Source organism: Trachurus japonicus, chromosome 10, assembly GCF_045865225.1.
Source record: "Trachurus japonicus isolate A0001 chromosome 10, Traja_1.0".
Lineage (NCBI taxonomy): Eukaryota > Metazoa > Chordata > Actinopteri > Carangiformes > Carangidae > Trachurus > Trachurus japonicus.
Window position 1 is genome coordinate 13,470,125 of NC_140916.1, and position 17,494 is coordinate 13,487,618.

At 40.0% G+C, this 17,494-nt stretch overlaps 1 protein-coding gene across 2 annotated transcripts in view; it reads right to left on the reverse strand.

The window, feature by feature from the left end:
- The window catches only part of glra4a (glycine receptor, alpha 4a), a 50,342-nt gene that overhangs the window by 5,863 nt on the left and 26,985 nt on the right, over positions 1 to 17,494 (reverse strand). For both annotated transcript variants that reach the window (XM_085789349.1, XM_085789350.1), the window contains exons 2-7: positions 13,611 to 13,741; positions 8,922 to 8,989; positions 7,582 to 7,805; positions 6,400 to 6,482; positions 3,009 to 3,146; positions 2,464 to 2,678 (exon numbers count right to left, since the gene is read on the reverse strand). In XM_085789349.1, coding sequence (XP_085645475.1) covers positions 2,464 to 2,678; positions 3,009 to 3,146; positions 6,400 to 6,482; positions 7,582 to 7,805; positions 8,922 to 8,989; positions 13,611 to 13,741 — 859 coding nt within the window. The remainder of the gene's footprint in view (positions 1 to 2,463; positions 2,679 to 3,008; positions 3,147 to 6,399; positions 6,483 to 7,581; positions 7,806 to 8,921; positions 8,990 to 13,610; positions 13,742 to 17,494) is intronic.

Genomic DNA, 17,494 nt, shown 5'->3' on the forward strand with positions numbered 1-17,494 from the left:
TCCACCCATTCCTCATCTCGGCCACGTAATGACATACTTTTGTGGCGTGGCCTAGAATTGTAATGAGTCAGTGGGATGTGGGCACTTGACACACAGCCATGAGACAGGTCACGAGTAAGACTTGGGGAGAGCCCTGGCTGTGTCGCTCATGAGAAAGGATGTGTCAAAACACATCAGCAATGAACACTGAGCAGGCATAGTGCGGAAACTTCACTCAATTGAGCAGCAGCTCGCCGACTGTTACAGATACACGGGGAGGGAGAAAGAGCGGGAAATGACACATCGGTTGGGTACAAACTGTTACCTCCTGTGGACACAGGGAACACCTCAACCATGTTTTAATCAACACTTCCACCACATTAGTCTCATACTCCAGCTGTCACACCTCTTTGTCTTCTTTTTTCATTCTGTCAAAATACCACTTAACACCCACTCACTGGGCTAACAATCTTAATACTTGTATTATCTGTGCCTTCCTTTCATGATTAACCCATGAGACGGCACTTATGTGTGTTCAGGCAAAGAGGAAATGGACACTAGAAAACTGGACGTGACCAACAAGGTTGTCCAGTTACCAAATATCAAAAGGTAAGAGTTATGTAAACTCAAACACAATTTTCTTGTCAAATCGTTCAAGTTTTGAAATGATTTGATTCTTCCTTGTGCATGTTTTGTAAAATTACACAAGTTGAAAAGCCTTTATTCTGTTGGCGACATGATAAAACACAAGACCCATGTGTAAAACAGATTCACACTAAGACCAGAAACTGTTTTTAGGTAGAAATCTCTTCATTCATCTCTAGTTCACCCCTGAGGACAAATGGGATACAATCATGGTGGGGAGAGTGTCCATGGCATCTCCACTACTTTCCGCTAAGTATCCCATATTGCAGCGTGTTGCATTTTATGGATGTGAAAATTGCAGTAGCACGACTCTACAGCTGTCAGTGGTTCAGTTCAGTATCTATTATACAGACAGACTATGTTCGTACTGAGCAGCTTCCAGGTGTAAATGTGTGAACTGTGTGAATGTGAACAGGCAACCGTCAAAAAGGCAGCAACGCTCCCGGTGTTAAAGGTGTTAACAATCCTTTTCAGGGTCAACATGCAGGCAAAAATCTGCAAGCACCACCAGTGAGCCAACTGGTAACCTAGCATGAGGCAGAAGTACTGTTGCTATGGTTACCCACAATCTGATATACCTTGTGCAGTGATTTAGAAACACTGGATCTCATCAAGGTATCGTAAAACACATTTTAATGAACACCTGCCAGCCAATCGGAAACAACTGTTTGGCGTTGTGATGGGAGACTGTGTTCTCTCCACGGGTTCAGTTTGCCCTCCTCTGCCCAGGAGCTGCGCCCTGCATGTCTTTCACGTGGAGCCCTGTGTCCTCGGCTCACCTAGCTGATGTATCCTCCCTACAGCAATTCGTCTCATGCAAAGTCAGCGTTTCATGGCCCAACAGGTCATAGATAGCACTGCAAAACTCTCACTAATGCCCCTTTCACCCAACTTAGACTTTTAGACTTTTTTAGACTTTATTTATTTGCACATAAAAAAATAAAACTAAACATTTACTTATCTCTCTTACTAGTGAGAAAGATACGAAAAAGAAATGTGCAGGTGAGGTCTGAAAACCGAAAGGCTTATAACATGACCTCACCTTGATCTAACAAATAATTGAAGCACAGTCAAAAAATAATAATCACATACCTTGTGCAAGGTATAGAAATAACAAAATTTAAAAAAAAAGAAAGGGGGGGAAAAAAAAGAAAAATACGGGGAAGATGTTGGTAGTAAAAATAAAAGTAGTACTAATGATAACAAAACTAAATAAATAAATAAACGAAAAGGGGTGAAAAAAGAAAGCGAGACAAAAGAAGAGAACTGATACAGATGAATTAAGTTCAGTTCACTTTGAGTAGGATACCTCGTTTTTGCAGATGACAGTGACCAGAAATCCTTTGTGCATCTGTCACGTGTTTCATGAAGCATTTGTGTCCGCCTTGTCGGCATGTCAGGAAATATCAGCCACTAACGGAAATGGTATTTCTAAATCATGCATCGGGTTTTTTAAGGGTATATGTCAGAGACAAAATGTCAGAATAGTCGATACAAGTTTCAAACTCTGGATATGCTTCATTTATTAGACTGTTTTAGTTAGTCACTGACCTTTTTTATTGAGCTGCTCGCATTATGTGATGCTGTTTTCTTTCATATATACGTGTTACTTGTAGCACATTTTAAGCTCAGTATGAGAGAACTTAATCTCCTTTGTGCTTCACTGATTTTTTAGACATCAGCAAGACTTGTTTCGAATATCCCCTCAAGTTGAAAAGTAGAAAAATATGAAAAGTTTTGCAGCCCTGATTAGAAATTCAACCCCCGTACCTCTGAATCCTTGCTGATCACTTCACATAGTTAAGTGTCCTACTGCATCAAAGAGGGTTCAGGACTCACCTTGGGCAGCGAGGCCCTGGACCCAGAGCTCTGCGTGGTCATCGTCAGGACAGTGGTGATACCCAGACCCACTCTGGCAGGTGCAGCATCCATGTTTATCCAGAAAGATACCCATGAGAGGATGACGATGAGGAGTGAAGGGATGTACATCTGGATCAAATAGTAGCCCATCTGACGCTCTAGATGGAACTTCACCTCAATGCAGGTGAATTTACCTGCAGGCACACGACATAGTTCGAGTAGTAGTTTATCTCAAATATGCTGTTGGAATAATAGAATATAAGTAGATGTAATTGGTCAATTTGCAGAATCAACGTTTTAGTCATAACAACTATCCTTTGAGCTTTACAAGTCATAAATCAATCCCTACAAAGAATCAAAAGAACTGTATTCATAGTTCAATCAGCTGAATGTCTGCTCTACACTTTGTTCATTTTATAGACCTTTCTGAGGAAGAAGTGAGTCGAAACACTCAATTAGAATTTGCCTTTTTTACCACGAGGTCACTGCTTTCTCAACACTTTTAAATGGAATTCATAATGTACCTGTGTTATAGTGCTTAGTGCAGTAGCCCAAATCCTTCTCCTCTTTTAGCACAAACTGTGGGAGGGTGAGATCATCAGCCACCTGAACAGGGTTGTCAGACAGCCACTCAAAGATCAAGTCATTCATGGTGTAACCAACTGTGAAACGAGAACAGAGCAGATAAAGAGGAGAGAGAAGACGTCTAAATAAGGGAGAGATGGTGAGAAATGAGGCTTTGCAGCAGTCGTGAGCTCGGGCATATTTCCTCTTGCTTTGTATTCAGTACAAGAATAACAAAGACAAAGCTGTTTAGGTTTTGATACATTGCTGAAAGTCAAGTAATGTGCAGCACAAGCTGTTAAAAATTCATATCCTTATTATCACTATTGCTGTGATTCTCCCTCCTCTTCCCCCCATTCCTCCTCCTTAACCTCATTTTTCACTGGGATCTTGTTACTGTGGAGTAAAATCTGTGCCTCCGAAACATCAGAAACCTTGGCTAATGAGACTTGGAGAGCGAGGGAAGGAAACTTGGAAGATTGTGGTGATGTAATGGCCCTGTGCCCATCTGTCCAGCTACCAGCTACCCTCTGCCATCATGTTTGTCACAGTAAAGGTCACACACCATAGTTACATTGGAGCTGTCATGGTGGCTTGAAGGTTACAGAATAAGGGGGGGACATGAGGAGCATATCTGCTTAGGACAGTGGAGATACTGCGTGTGTTCACTCGCACTGAGCTTATTAGTGTGTGTAATCCTGTTAATGCACAGCATGTGGCTGCAGCCAATAAAAGTGCAGATGTATGTATCTTTGCAAGTGAAATCTAAAACTACTGAAGCATTACGAAATCTCCGCTCAGGATACATCAATAATTATTTTGCCTACCCGCTTGAAACACAAACACACACACAGATTCGCTGTTGATTTGCATGATCCTTTTTCAAGGGCTGAACCTCCTCGCAGCTGCCTGATTATAGGTGTATTAAAAATGCATGTAACATGCAACAATAACGACGCAGAATTCCTCACACATCTGAATAATACTGATGTCTTCTGGGACCCTTTAGGGACTGACTTACAAAGACATCAATTATTCAAGATGTTATACCCTATCCTGTACCACACGCCTGGAAAAACAACACCACTCAAACACGCTTATCTTGTTCATGAGGAGAAGACACTGTCATTCACACATCCTGCTCTAACAAGCAAGGGGAATACCAATGCTTTTAAAAGATAATGAAATGGTCTCCTTTTTGTCCACCCATAATGGCTAAGAGACATTAAAGAGCGACTGACAATAGCGCTCGAGGTGCAATGAAAACAAAATTCATGAGACAGAACGTCTGGGATATCTCGGCAAAGTAGAGTAATGAGCGTTAGTCACATGTCATCTCCCTTTTCATGTAAGAGGCAGTTCACCTAATGATAGCCACTATCTTAATATGAGTGTGGTTATACTTCTGATTTGCTGTCTTAGTCTTGCTTTGCACTTATAGTGCAAGTTACGAAGTGGATTTGAGGTTACTGGACACTAATTGCTAAAGGCAAAGTGAAATGGTATAAGCTGCGTATATGGGGCTTTGATGTGTCAGAATAAGGCAGAATCTATTTATACGTCTATATAAGCCCGTGGCACGAAAGGCCAGAAAAGAAGATTGGCCTTGGCTCTCTCGAACCCCAAAGATAACTCTACTTTTTCATCAGCCTCTTCCTCTCTCTCTTTCTTTCTCATGTTGAACAGACGGTGTTGCCACAGCTCCAGCAGTGGCAGTAAAAACCTATAACGTCCTCTTAACATCGAGCTCTAGCCAAGGTGATCACACCCTTGGGTGGTGTACCAGCACTTGTCAACACAAGGCCAAGTATCCTCACCCACCAGGCCTTTAATCAGAAATGATTACATCTCCTCTAATGGCTGTGTGATACGATACACTTATAAACACAAACGTGCACACACACATGTTCACATACACACACTTCTGCCTTAAGCACACATCTGTTTGCCTGAAATTCTCCTCTCCTCTGCAGCTAAAGGGTAAAATATCGGTACCGTTGTTTTTTGTTTTTTTACTGGCTTGCGTATATCTTCACTACTCATTGGATTTTTTTTTTTTTTATCGCTTGTCCTGTGTTAATTTGCAGAAATAAATCACGCTGCCTGCTGTACATAGAGGGAGTTCTGGCTCCATACAAACCAATACCTATTGTTCTTATTGAATCAGATAAGAATGCAGGTAGTGATACCACCATTCAGCCTGACTTATTTCTTTGTGAGCAATGCCTCTGTAAAGGAGCAGTGACTTCATTGTATGAGTGCTCTCTCTGTTCCCCCTTTGCTTGGCTTAAATTCTTTTGTCCCGATGATGGGAAATTAGGTCACCTCTAGGCACAGGGGGTGGGTCACATATAATAAAAGGGACACAAAATTAAAGTTTCATTATTTATATCCTGGAAATTGGTTTCATGAGGGCAGATACTATCTCTGCCAACGGCGATGGAGGGCTTAAAGGGGACAATATTATTCCTACCCAACGTTTTTATCGCTGTAATAGCATTTTAAAAGGTTTCAAATTCATTTTGTGCATTTCTCGAGCTCTCTGCTTTTAATAAATGTACAGAAAGTAGAAGTAGAAATGGAAAACAAGTGATTATTTGCTAAGCTCCACTGCACTGATGCTACACTTGTCAAGCTTCCCACTCACACACACAGCACATTTGCAGCTTACAGTGCTTACAGTGGTAGAGCAACCACTTGAAATACTTAGTGGTTATTGAAACAACTTGTCACTGGTTTCCAACGGTGGCTGATAACAGCAGACATCTAGTCTATAGTCTACAACCATCAATTTCGCTAGCTAAACATATATGCCTTGTCTGCAGTTTACAGTTTCTGTCCTTTGGGATGTGGACTAACCAATGTGTCTTAACACTAAGCTACCTCAGATAACAGGTTAAGCTGAGGGTTTCAAGAAAATGTCCTAAAATCCAGCAGAGCAGGAGAGTTATTGTTGTTGTGGGGCTTCCACACACAGGGAGAAAAAGCTGTAGTTGTGCTTCTCATGAATATCTACTTTTCCTAACGTAACTGCATAAAGTGATGTGGTATGATGCCTTAGCCTTAGACATTGATCAGGCTGGGTTACTGCACGCACCGAGATAAGCTTCACATGCTGTTGATAAATAACTGCAAAAACATGGGATGCTATCTGCAAACACAAGAGAATTATTTTCCATACAAACTTTGCAGAAAACCCTGGTAATGAGACAAATACTTGGGACAATACAGTGTCTCTTAGTTGGAACACAGCAAGGCTGGACACAGGCCAAGCAAAAGGTAGAAAATGTGAAAATAAGGAGAGATTTTAAACAGGAAAATTAAGGAAAAAGGAAGCAAGAGAAGACTCACAGCTTTCAAGCTGCATGGTACAGGTCTGAATATCCATAGGGAAATTCTTCAAGTCCATAGGGCAGGACAGGATAAGAGTCAGCCTAAGACAGACAGAATAGAAGAGAGAAAAGGAGCCTTAGCGGGCGTCAAAAGGCACAAGGGGCTCAAGAGAAGGAGAAATTATAGATTAGCGGTGTAATATATCAGCGCCAAAATGCTTTCTTTGCAAATTATGAAACATGAGTCTGTACTGTATATGGTATTCAGTGCAATTAAATTGACCAAATAGGGGGAAAAAGGTAACCTTAAAACAGTAAATTGGAGAAAGTGTATAGAGTTTCTACCATTTGATTACTCAGTAACCACAGTAATGGCAAAGCAATTGTTGTAGGCAATGGCATCCTTATGTTTATTTGTTGTGGTGTGGATGCGTTAAGCCTTCATGAATCCTTGGAGGAGAGTGAGAGAGCGAGCTATTTGTGAGTCTGTCTGGAGGAAAGCTGTGTAATTACCTGCTGTAATGCATCGCCCAGAGGCGAGACAAGAGCCGCCAGCAGTATACACTCAGGCACCCATTTGCTACTGTGTTATGATGACACAATATCCTTTTCGCCACATGAAGAACAAATTGTAAACACCCTAGTGATTGACTTTCAACTGTGTCATATATTTAGAGCATAGAAAGATGTAACAGAGACAGTAAATCAGTGGAATGAACTTTTGATTATCTGTATTTACATTACTTTTAATATAAGTACACTGGAGGAATTTGTTGCACAACTCTCCCACTACTAAAAGCTGTTCCCACTTTGCAAGCAATCACAAAAAAAAAGCTAAATCACACTATAGTTAAACATGTAATGCCTTTTGAAATGTTGAAAAATGATTCCACTTCAACTTTATCTTAACCAACATGCTATTTTACAGAAAAGCACCCCAAAGTGTCTCAATCAGGGGGGACATTAATTTAAAATCAACACTGTATTGCACTTTCATCCAACAATTTTGTTGCACTTTCATTTTATGTATGTAGTGGTAAGCTGCCTTTATGACACAAATAATGTGAGTGTGGGAGAGCAATTATTCTGCAGCAACATTTCTGCTTCAAAACTGAGCCCTTGATTAAACCCGTGATGTCATTCTCCGACTGGCCAAATCGCTGCAATCTGTAAAAATTCGGGAGAATTATCTCTTACTTACCTGATGCTATACAAAACGTTGCCGTTTTGGAAAATCCGTAGCAGCTTGTTATCAGTGGTGACCTCGTGGAAATTGGCTCCTTTTTCATTTGCAAAGAATAAGTCAGGTTTCCAGATAGAGTCCAGCATGGATGGGTCCAGATCAAGGGAGTCATCTGGGTATTCGCTGTATGCCAGACGAGGGTCATTCCAGTTTTGCCGTAGAAATACATTGAGCCTGTAGTCCTGTGGAAAAACTCAGGCGAGTTAATGGAAAATAATAAAGCAGTGTTTTGTGGTGCAAATGGGACTTTTGAAGTGGCTCATTCTGCAGTAGTGATTTGAAGTGTTTCTGGAAATGGACGGATACTGGTCACTATTGGAGTCCCCTCTAACTGAACTGAACAAGTTGTTGTACTACACGAAAGATGAAACTTTTGCAAGTGACCATATTGAGACCGGGTGCCAATTTAAATTTCAAAACTACAAAACTAATTTCAAGATATATGTATGAGCATTGAACCGTTCATTACCAGAAAAATGATCTACAGTGACTGACAAATATGGTTTTACTGTCTGTTCAACCGTAGCAGCCATGTGCTGCTGGTGCACAGAGGGTTGGCAACACAAGACAGGCCAATGTCAAATGCCGAACGCAATCACTCCTGCCTGCAGCCAGCATACATGAGTAATTAAATTAGAATTCTAATCCATGCAATTAATTCAGAATTCATCTTTGGGCATTGTAGATTGTTGCTTTCCCTGCTTGGTCACTTCATTTATCAGAATAAAAAGCAGGCTTCACCAGTGCATACACTGACATCATTAGTGTTGTCGTACTCTGTGCTAACCTGACCAGAGGTCTGGCCTTCTGGGCCTGCCTTGGTCACCCTTAAACAATTCACCGCTGCATTATGCTGATCCAACAGTTATTACACTGTAAGTGCAGACTTGAGGGCAGCCATTTCCCCATGAACCCCTCGTCCTCTCTCTCTGCCCCCTTTTCATTCATTTTCTCAATTTTTCATTTTAATTGCAGAGTGGACAGTTCATTATCAGTGTGTCAGTGACCCACTGGTCTCTGAAGGTTGCACTGTTATGCTCCAGGAAACACAGAAATGAGGGGATGGCTTCAGCACTGAGTGGATTAGTGAAGAAGTTTGGAGGAAAGAAAGAGGATGGGGTGCTCAAGTTTTTTTTTTTTTTTCAAATGGGTGAGATGTAACTGGAATTGCACCAATCATTATCCATAATCATGTCTAGAGACAAATTAATTGCAGTCAGGGTTTTAAAGATGATAACGCTGGGAACACATTAGCAGTCGTTGATATGCACCATTTGAAATTACACAGATTTTCTTACCATTGTAGTTTCTGTGATGGACCCAAAGCTGTTGATGAAAATATTACAGGTGACATTCACAGGTGGACCTGAGGGAACAAGAAACAAACTGAATTTCACATCTTTCACCTCAGATGGGATTTATAAGCTCACACTGTTCACTCCTCACATTAAAGACATAACACATTATCACACATTTACATGTCTAAAAATGACCATAGCACCACTACTGCCATTATCTCATTTCATGACACCATCTTTGATTATTGTTTTTGATTGAGAGACCTCAAGCGGCAGAAGTTATATACTGTGCATTTACAGATACCAGTTATTATGTACTTCTCCTTAGGCCTTTTGCAGCATTTACTCCATTAATTTTCAAAAAGTTGTTGCTTCAGTGCGAGTCATACCAGCTCCAGTGCTACTGCTGCTAACTGAAGACATTTGGAGAAAGTACATGTTTTTGTTTTTTTTTCTTTTAGGGCCTGTCACTTCAAGTGTAATTACTGGTAAAAAAAAAAAATCGGTAACACTTTATTTTAAGGGGTCTTTGTTCCTGTGTAGTTACCTAATTAATTACAGTGTAATTACCTATGTAACTACATGTAATAGCATGTACTTACATTGTAAATACATAGTGTATTTTGGTGTACTTACAGGTCCTTGTTACACTTGTAATAAGAAATGCTTGTTACAATACCTGGTCAAAGTGGCCTCTCTCTTTGGGGAAGGGGTACATCTGCAAGAAAAATGGGTGAAACCACAACCCATGTTGCCTGGGAAAACTTTTCCATCAATCTTCCTCCTGTCTCTTGAGTCTTGGAACATGTGTGCTGTTACACAACTTAGTCTATGTAACAGTTGTGTTAATACACACTTGTTACTCTTTGATACAGTGGAATGAGCACATTGAAGTGTACCTGCTGGGATACCTCAGTCCTTACACATTAACTGCAATAACCAGTGTCTTTGATAGTGTACCACGTGTGCTGTTACACAACTTAATATATGTAACAGTTGTGTTAGTACACCGTTGTTACTCTTTGATACAGTGTAATAAGAACATTAAAGTGTACCTGGGATACCTCAGTCCATAAACATTAACTGCAATAATCAGTGTTTTTGATAGTGTACCACGTGTGCTGTTACACAACTTAATATATGTAACAGTTGTGTTAGTACATCGTTGTTACTCTTTGATACAGTGTAATAAGCACATTAAAATAAAGTGTACCTGTTGTGCTGTTACACAACTTAGTATATGTAACAGTTCTGTTAGTACACCGTTGTTACTCTTTGATACAGTGTAATAAGAACATTAAAGTGTACCTGAGATACCTCAGTCCTTAACTGCAATAATCAGTGTCTTTGATAGTGTACCACGTGTGCTGTTACACAACTTAGTATATGTAACAGTTGTGTTAGTACACCGTTGTTACTCTTTGATACAGTGTAATAAGCACATTAAAATAAAGTGTACCACGTGTGCTGTTACACGATTTAGTATATGTAACAGTTGTGTTACTACACCGTTGTTACTCTTTGATACAGTGTAATAAGAACATTAAAGTGTACCTGCTGGGATACCTCAGTTCTTAACCATTAACTGCAATAACCAGTGTCTTCGATAGTGTACCACGTGTGCTGTTACACAACTTAGTATATGTAACAGTTGTGTTAGTACACCGTTGTTACTCTTTGATACAGTGGAATAAGCACATTAAAATAAAGTGTACCTGCTACATACTTACATGTAACATCATGCAGAAACTTGGTACTCAAGTATTTTTACATAAACCAATAATAGCATTTTTTCAGAAAATGAGACAATGCTGGATAACTCAATTCATATGGAACTGAAAACATCATCAGCAATCTGTATGCATAAAACCACACACTCAAAAAAATGCATTTCAGTGTTCCTTTATCGTCCTTTATTTTTATTATCCCCAAAAAACCACAAGGCTTGATCTTTTCCTGTCCTTTAATGAAGTCCTCTATTTCTCCTCCGTAAAACTGAAATGATCACAGAAACACAATTTACTTACAGTACTTACAGTAGCATTGCATGAATAGGTACACTTCAATTAGCATCCAGATTAACAAAATGAAAAGAGTAAGCATAGACTGAAAGCTAGCAAGGTATATTTACCGAAAACATAACTAATCATGTCTTAATTACAAAAATACACAATCATGTAACACTATTGACATATTCTACTCACAGATAGACATTCCCCAAGGCAAAAGCATCCAACAATATTATTTAGCAGTCTGTTTAGCCGTCTGTGCTCACTTTTACACCCGAGCATGAGAAGTGAGCATGCAACAGAAAAAACACAACATAGCTGGACTTGACGAGCCGAGCGCTCACTTCGACGCGGTTTCTCTGAACCAAAGAGAAGACCACTCACTCGGACGTGGTTTCTTTGAACAAAAGCACACACTTTTTTAACCCTCAAAGACAGTACAAAGACACTGGTTATTGCAGTTAATTTGTACGAGTTGAGGTATCCCGACCCAGGTACACTTTATTTTAATGTGCTCATTCCACTGTATCAAAGAGTAACAACGGTGTACTAACACAACTGTTACATATACTAAGTTGTGTAACAGCACACGTGGTACACTATCGAAGACACTGGTTATTGCAGTTAATGGTTAAGAACTGAGGTATCCCAGCAGGTACACTTTAATGTTCTTATTACACTGTATCAAAGAGTAACAACGGTGTATTAACACAACTGTTACATAGACTAAGTTGTGAAACAGCATAAATGTTCCCAAGACTCAAGAGGCAGGAGGAAGATTGATGGAAAAGGTTGCCCAGGCAACATGGGTTGTGGTTTCACCCATTTTTCTTGCAGATGTACCCCTTCCCCAAAGAGAGAGGCCACTTTGACCAGGTATTGTAACAAGCATTTCTTATTACAAGTGTAACAAGGACCTGTAAGTACACCAAAATACACTATGTAATTACAATGTAAGTACATGCTATTACATGTAGTTACATAGGTAATTACACTGTAATTAATTAGGTAACTACACAGGAACAAGGACCCCTTAAAATAAAGTGTTACCAAAAAATCTAATTTACTGAAACTAAACTCAAAAAAAGATTTAAGAGAAATTCTAGGCGGAAAAGAACTAATGTTGGGATTGTTAAAACTAAGATCATGGAAGGTGTCTGCCCACATTTGGCATGGGGTCTGAGAAAATCCTCTCTGTGCGCCCATCTCCCCAAATTATGTTGTGTTACTACACTATTTTGCAATGGCAAATACATTAAACATCACCCAGTGTGTTTATCAATATAATGAAACTTTTTGGCAAAAGTTTTTGGAAACAACTAGATAGACTATCAGTATGACTCACGCTTTGCGAGAATGTTATCTCTGAATCCACTCTAAAATATAATCCCAGTTTCCATCCATAAGTCCACTGCAAACAGGAGCTGACAGTAGCCGATTTGGCAATACATTTTTGGATGCCAGTTTGCAAAAAAAAAAAAAGTAGACAAATACAACCTAAAATGGTATATTTTGTATTTATATACTCCAAAGGCCATAGATTGTTGAGAACCACAATAACCATGATTATCCCCCCAATCAAAAGTAAGACGAAGAGTGATAGTAAAAGTTAAACGATCCATTAAGATCAACTGTTTTGGTGTTATTCTATGTTATGTTAAGTGTCAGGCTTTAAAGGAGACATAGTATGCCCTCTTTCCACAAATTAAAATAGTTCCCAGGTGTCTTAAAGACAGATCTGTGACATGCTTTGGTCAAAATACCCCAAGGATCAAACATCACAGCTCTTTTCATCCTCTCAAAACAGCCCTGTTCAGAACGTCTGGTTTCAGTGCCTGTCCCTTTAAATGCAAATGAACCACTGGTTGCCCCGCCCACACCCCTTCTACCGGTCCCAGGTAGGGGTGGGGTTATGCAAATTTGATTCCTAGTTACATCACTGGAAGACAACTGAGCTCATTAAACCACGTGGATCTCCTGCACATTACAGATTTTTTGTCAATTCTCACATTTTGGGAGCTGGAAGGCAAGACAAACACCCAAATATATGTTAAAGAGCCTTCAAAAAGTGATATTTCCCTTTAACGAGGCCTAAAATGAGCCAGATACAGGACTTGTGAAGAGGATTCTTGTGTTAGAAGAATGTACTTTGTATGAACACCATCGACCTAAACCACCTCTGTATGACTTGCGCGTATACGAAAATGTAGCACATCCTGTAAAAAAAAAAAAAAGTGTACCAGTGAACATAATCCTGACGGCAATTATTTTCCCATCAAAACAACATTGTCAATACAATTTAACAGTATATAAATGTGACTTCTAGGAGACCGTGTTCTTGTACTTCATGGTGAAATATTCTGTTCTTAAATTAAGTCAATAGCAAAACAACAAAATGGCTGGCTGTCACCTCAAAGGCTTAATTAAATGCTGAACTCTTTGAAACCAAGCAGGGTGAAAATGAGGACAAGCTGATGCAATATATGTAGCTATACTGGAAGGCTGGAAACCTGAGATTTATACTATAGCTTCAGAATAACATTCAGCACATACACATGAGAATGGTCAGATGCTCTGCTTTCACATCACAGATCCACTGGTCTTTTTTTTTTTGGACTCATATTTTCCACAGGATTTTCTTGAGGGCTACTGCGATGGTCGGCCTTGGCATGTACTGTACCTTTGAAGTTGGGCCTGATGCGAGCATCATAGCCTGACGTTCTCCCCATGAGCTTGTCCAGGAAGTCAGACGGCGACAGCTGTGGTCCGGCCCTGCTGGGGGGCTTTATCTCCTCCTTACAGGAGCTCAGTCTGACATTACCCAGGGAGAAAGAGAGAGAGAGAGGGTGAACAAATACAAACAGAAAGAACAGAGAGGATTTGAGAAATAGCAGAGGAGGACTACTGTGTACTGTATATGTATGAGAGGTAGCAGTGGGGGTGGTGGTGGTGGTGGTGGGGAAATAATGAGAAACCAACAGAATGAGAAGCCAACAGCTATCAGCAAGTCAGTCATCAGCAAAAAATACCCAGCGGTGGAAGAGGAAATGAGGGTGAAAAATGACGACTGAATGGCTTGCCTCAGCTGGCGACTAAAAGCTTATCTATTTCACATCATGTCTGAGACTTATCGTTGTTGTTAGGCCCCGACTAGAGAGAAGCAAAACAGAAGTGGAGGTAAACTCGTCCCTCTCCTGTGCTTCCTGCTGCTTGTGGCTTAGCAGGGGTAAGACTTGACAGATTGATGGCTCAATTGTAATGCTATGAATGTCACACCGGGGAAGGGAAGGAGTTGATACAAGCTCCGGTGAGGCTCAGGCAGCCACTGACAGGAATAACCAACAGGCCAGAGAGAAAGTAAAGAGAAGGAGAACAGAGAAGATCTAAAAGAAGAAAAGAAAGACATTAGAAATGAGGAAAACACTCCTTAAGCAAGGAAACCCTGCTTTATTGTGGAGTGGATTTCTTATGAGCTCCTGCTGTAGCACAGCTGATTGCACCCCATGCTTTGATACAATTGTTAACAGTTCACGATCTGTCATGATCTGAAACTCTGGAGTGCAGATGGTGGGTTCAATCCCCTCCGAGGCACAGCTTTGCTGATACCCTGTGTTCCCATGAGTGTGTGTGGAGCCAGCCACTGATCCACCAATCTTATGGCCTCTTAACTGTATTTAGAGTCACATAAACTGCATTGTCAGGGGCTACAGGATTGGAGGAATTTGCAGAGGATATTTTCGGGACTTCATGAGTAAAGCTGAGCTGATCCTGAGAGATTTTCCATTTGTAATAGTGTAGACAACAATTAGAAATCATATGGAAACTAGAATGGCACTAAGGGGAGCACACACCTCCTCTAAGGCTAAACAATCCTACACATGTCTTTTGTTCTTGAGTATATCTTTATTTCTGTGTTATCTTTAACCCTGCACCTTTAAGCAGCTGTATGGTGTTATTGCCTGTTCATGTGAGCATTATACAATTCATTCAGCTCTACAGTGCCATGGATTGTCTCTTCGTGATGTGGCACCCACCTTTTGTTATCAAGGAATTTGCATTCATTAATGTCAAGAAAAATCCAGATGTAAACCTTCCTAAATGCTGCTGCCTGCATGTGCATAATCAGTAGTAGCTATGAGTGTAATTTGGGTTCAGCATTTTTTCCCACCATACCCTGATCATCATGTGGATGTACACCAAATTGAAAACTAGCTTTTTTTTTTTTAGCTAACTCGGGTGCATTTACATTTGTTTTTGTTTTTTTACAATGTTTTATTAATGTACATTGTCCCTTGGCAAATAAATTAAACTAAAATTTGTTTTTATTTTTATTTTTTTTAAATCTTGCTATTTGTGTTTATTTTGGCATCAGGATCCAAATTTTATTTCCCAAGAAACGAATGGGGGGAAAAAAAATCCCAACTTTGTAAAACTAAAAACAAGTTGCTCCACTAGTTTCTGCTTTCTGAATATTCCTGCTAACAAATACAGACAGAAACTGAATAAAAATGAAGCTACTGTGTGATATTCTGTTACACGTTACAGTAAATGTCCCAAGATGGGTGTGAGGTCTCACCAGGTAATTGCACGCTAGGCTAAGTGGAACAGGCAGTGCCATGAGATATCATCAGTGGTGTTGTCTCTATTATCTGGATACACTGACGACATTCACCTCCCTGTACACCTACTTAGGAACTTAGGTATGTTTCTCCATAGGCTATAGTAGCATTAATGAGGTTTACTTTTTGGCCATTCCTTATTTGCTCTCTGCACAGACTGCTTATCAACACACCTACATTTGAAATGCCCTTGCATGCACACCCATGATTAGTAATTGCTTCCTAGCCTTCAGAGAGAAAGCAGCATGGTGTCAATTGCTCACTGCTCCGAACTGACAGCATTTCCATACAATGTCTGCATATAAAACAATGCAATCTGTTGCATAATTTAATCAGTTTAATCACTTTTCATGAGGCTGTTATGTTGTCTGTAACTCTCTTTGATCTGTTTACTTTTCCCTTACCTGAGAGACTGAATCACTGTTAATACATATTTAGCATGCAGTGCAGTAAGTGAATGTATCATTGTCGATACCAACCTATCTTTCAGTGCTGCTTGTGATGAGCTTCTGCTCAGTAGTACATTGCCTCTGTTGCTGGTTCCAGTTATTCTGTTCAATTCAGACATGGACTATAGACCTCTATAACCCTTGTTTATAGGGTTAATGGCTCTGTGATCGACTGCTTACAACATCAAGTCACCACATCATGGCTGTTTCTGTGGCTATTGCAGTGTCTTGATAAGATTTTATCACCTATGTAATACGCCGTAGGCTAGAACATGTCTGATCTGACAATGGTGCAGTTCATCACCAGTGATGGGATTTTTGCTGCTCACAGTTCACTTTGACACATTAAATATTCACTCATGCACATATAAACACATCTACTCTTGTGAACCTCATGTGTTTACTACACTATTTACTGTGCTGTACTTCTTATAGAGGCACCTTCTCTGCCTGCACAGCCATGTGAGCGTAGTTAAGGTCATGACATCTGCCATATTAGTATGATAATATCCATGGTAAGGTACAAAATTTCATTGCGAACCCTTGAATAGTTTCCATCCCTTGAGCTTCACACTTAATGTGGCTAAAAATAATACGAGCACCCTGCACCTTTGGTTGATTTTCCCAGTGGAGCTGCGCACACATCCCCGTCTTTCTTACATTATAGAGCTTAACTCTCACTGGTCCCCTGACTCCCCTCCACTGCTTCTGGCTAAAGTCCACTCTGTACTTTTGCTGATGTTACACTATATTGTAACTGTTTCATCTCCTCCCCTCACTCCAACACACACACACACACACACACGGTTTGACAGAGAGGTGGTCTGAGCCTTAAGTTTACAGTAAACCCCTGATGACAAATGGCCTCTCTTGGGTTGTGCTTGTTTTACAAAGCAATGTTTAAAAAAAAAAAAATCCTGTTTGGAAAAGTGTGACTTTTCTTTGATGGATGGTCACAAGCTTTCAGACACAAATGATTGTGACAGTAAATACTATAGTTTTAAAGACATATTGGCAGAAGAAGAATGACTCACTGACACAATAGCGCAGGTTGGCAGTGATTTGTGAATGCATTTAGACATTGCTGGCTTGAGACTGTTGAAAATGGTCCATTTGAGGACATTTCTTTCTTGTGAACATCATAAAGGAGTTCACTACAGTTAAAGCAGTATCTCCAACACATAACAGGTCAGGCCCTTGGGTCTGTGTGCAAGAGATATCTCTGCTTCCTTATGGTAAAAATCATGCAAAAAACAGCAGTATGAAAAGTCTTTAAATACAGTATTTTTTTAAATCATGTTTTGATACTGACAAAGACTCAAGTAGTCTTAAACTGTATTTAAGAACAGGACAGATACAGTTGTAATATGCCTGATCAGTGTTTCTTTCTTTTTCTTGTTTGATAAGTGAATCTTAAATTTGCATAATAATGCAGCAACCAAAATGTTGTGGTTTTTTTTCTCTTTAATTTCTTATTCTTATTCTTATTCTTATTA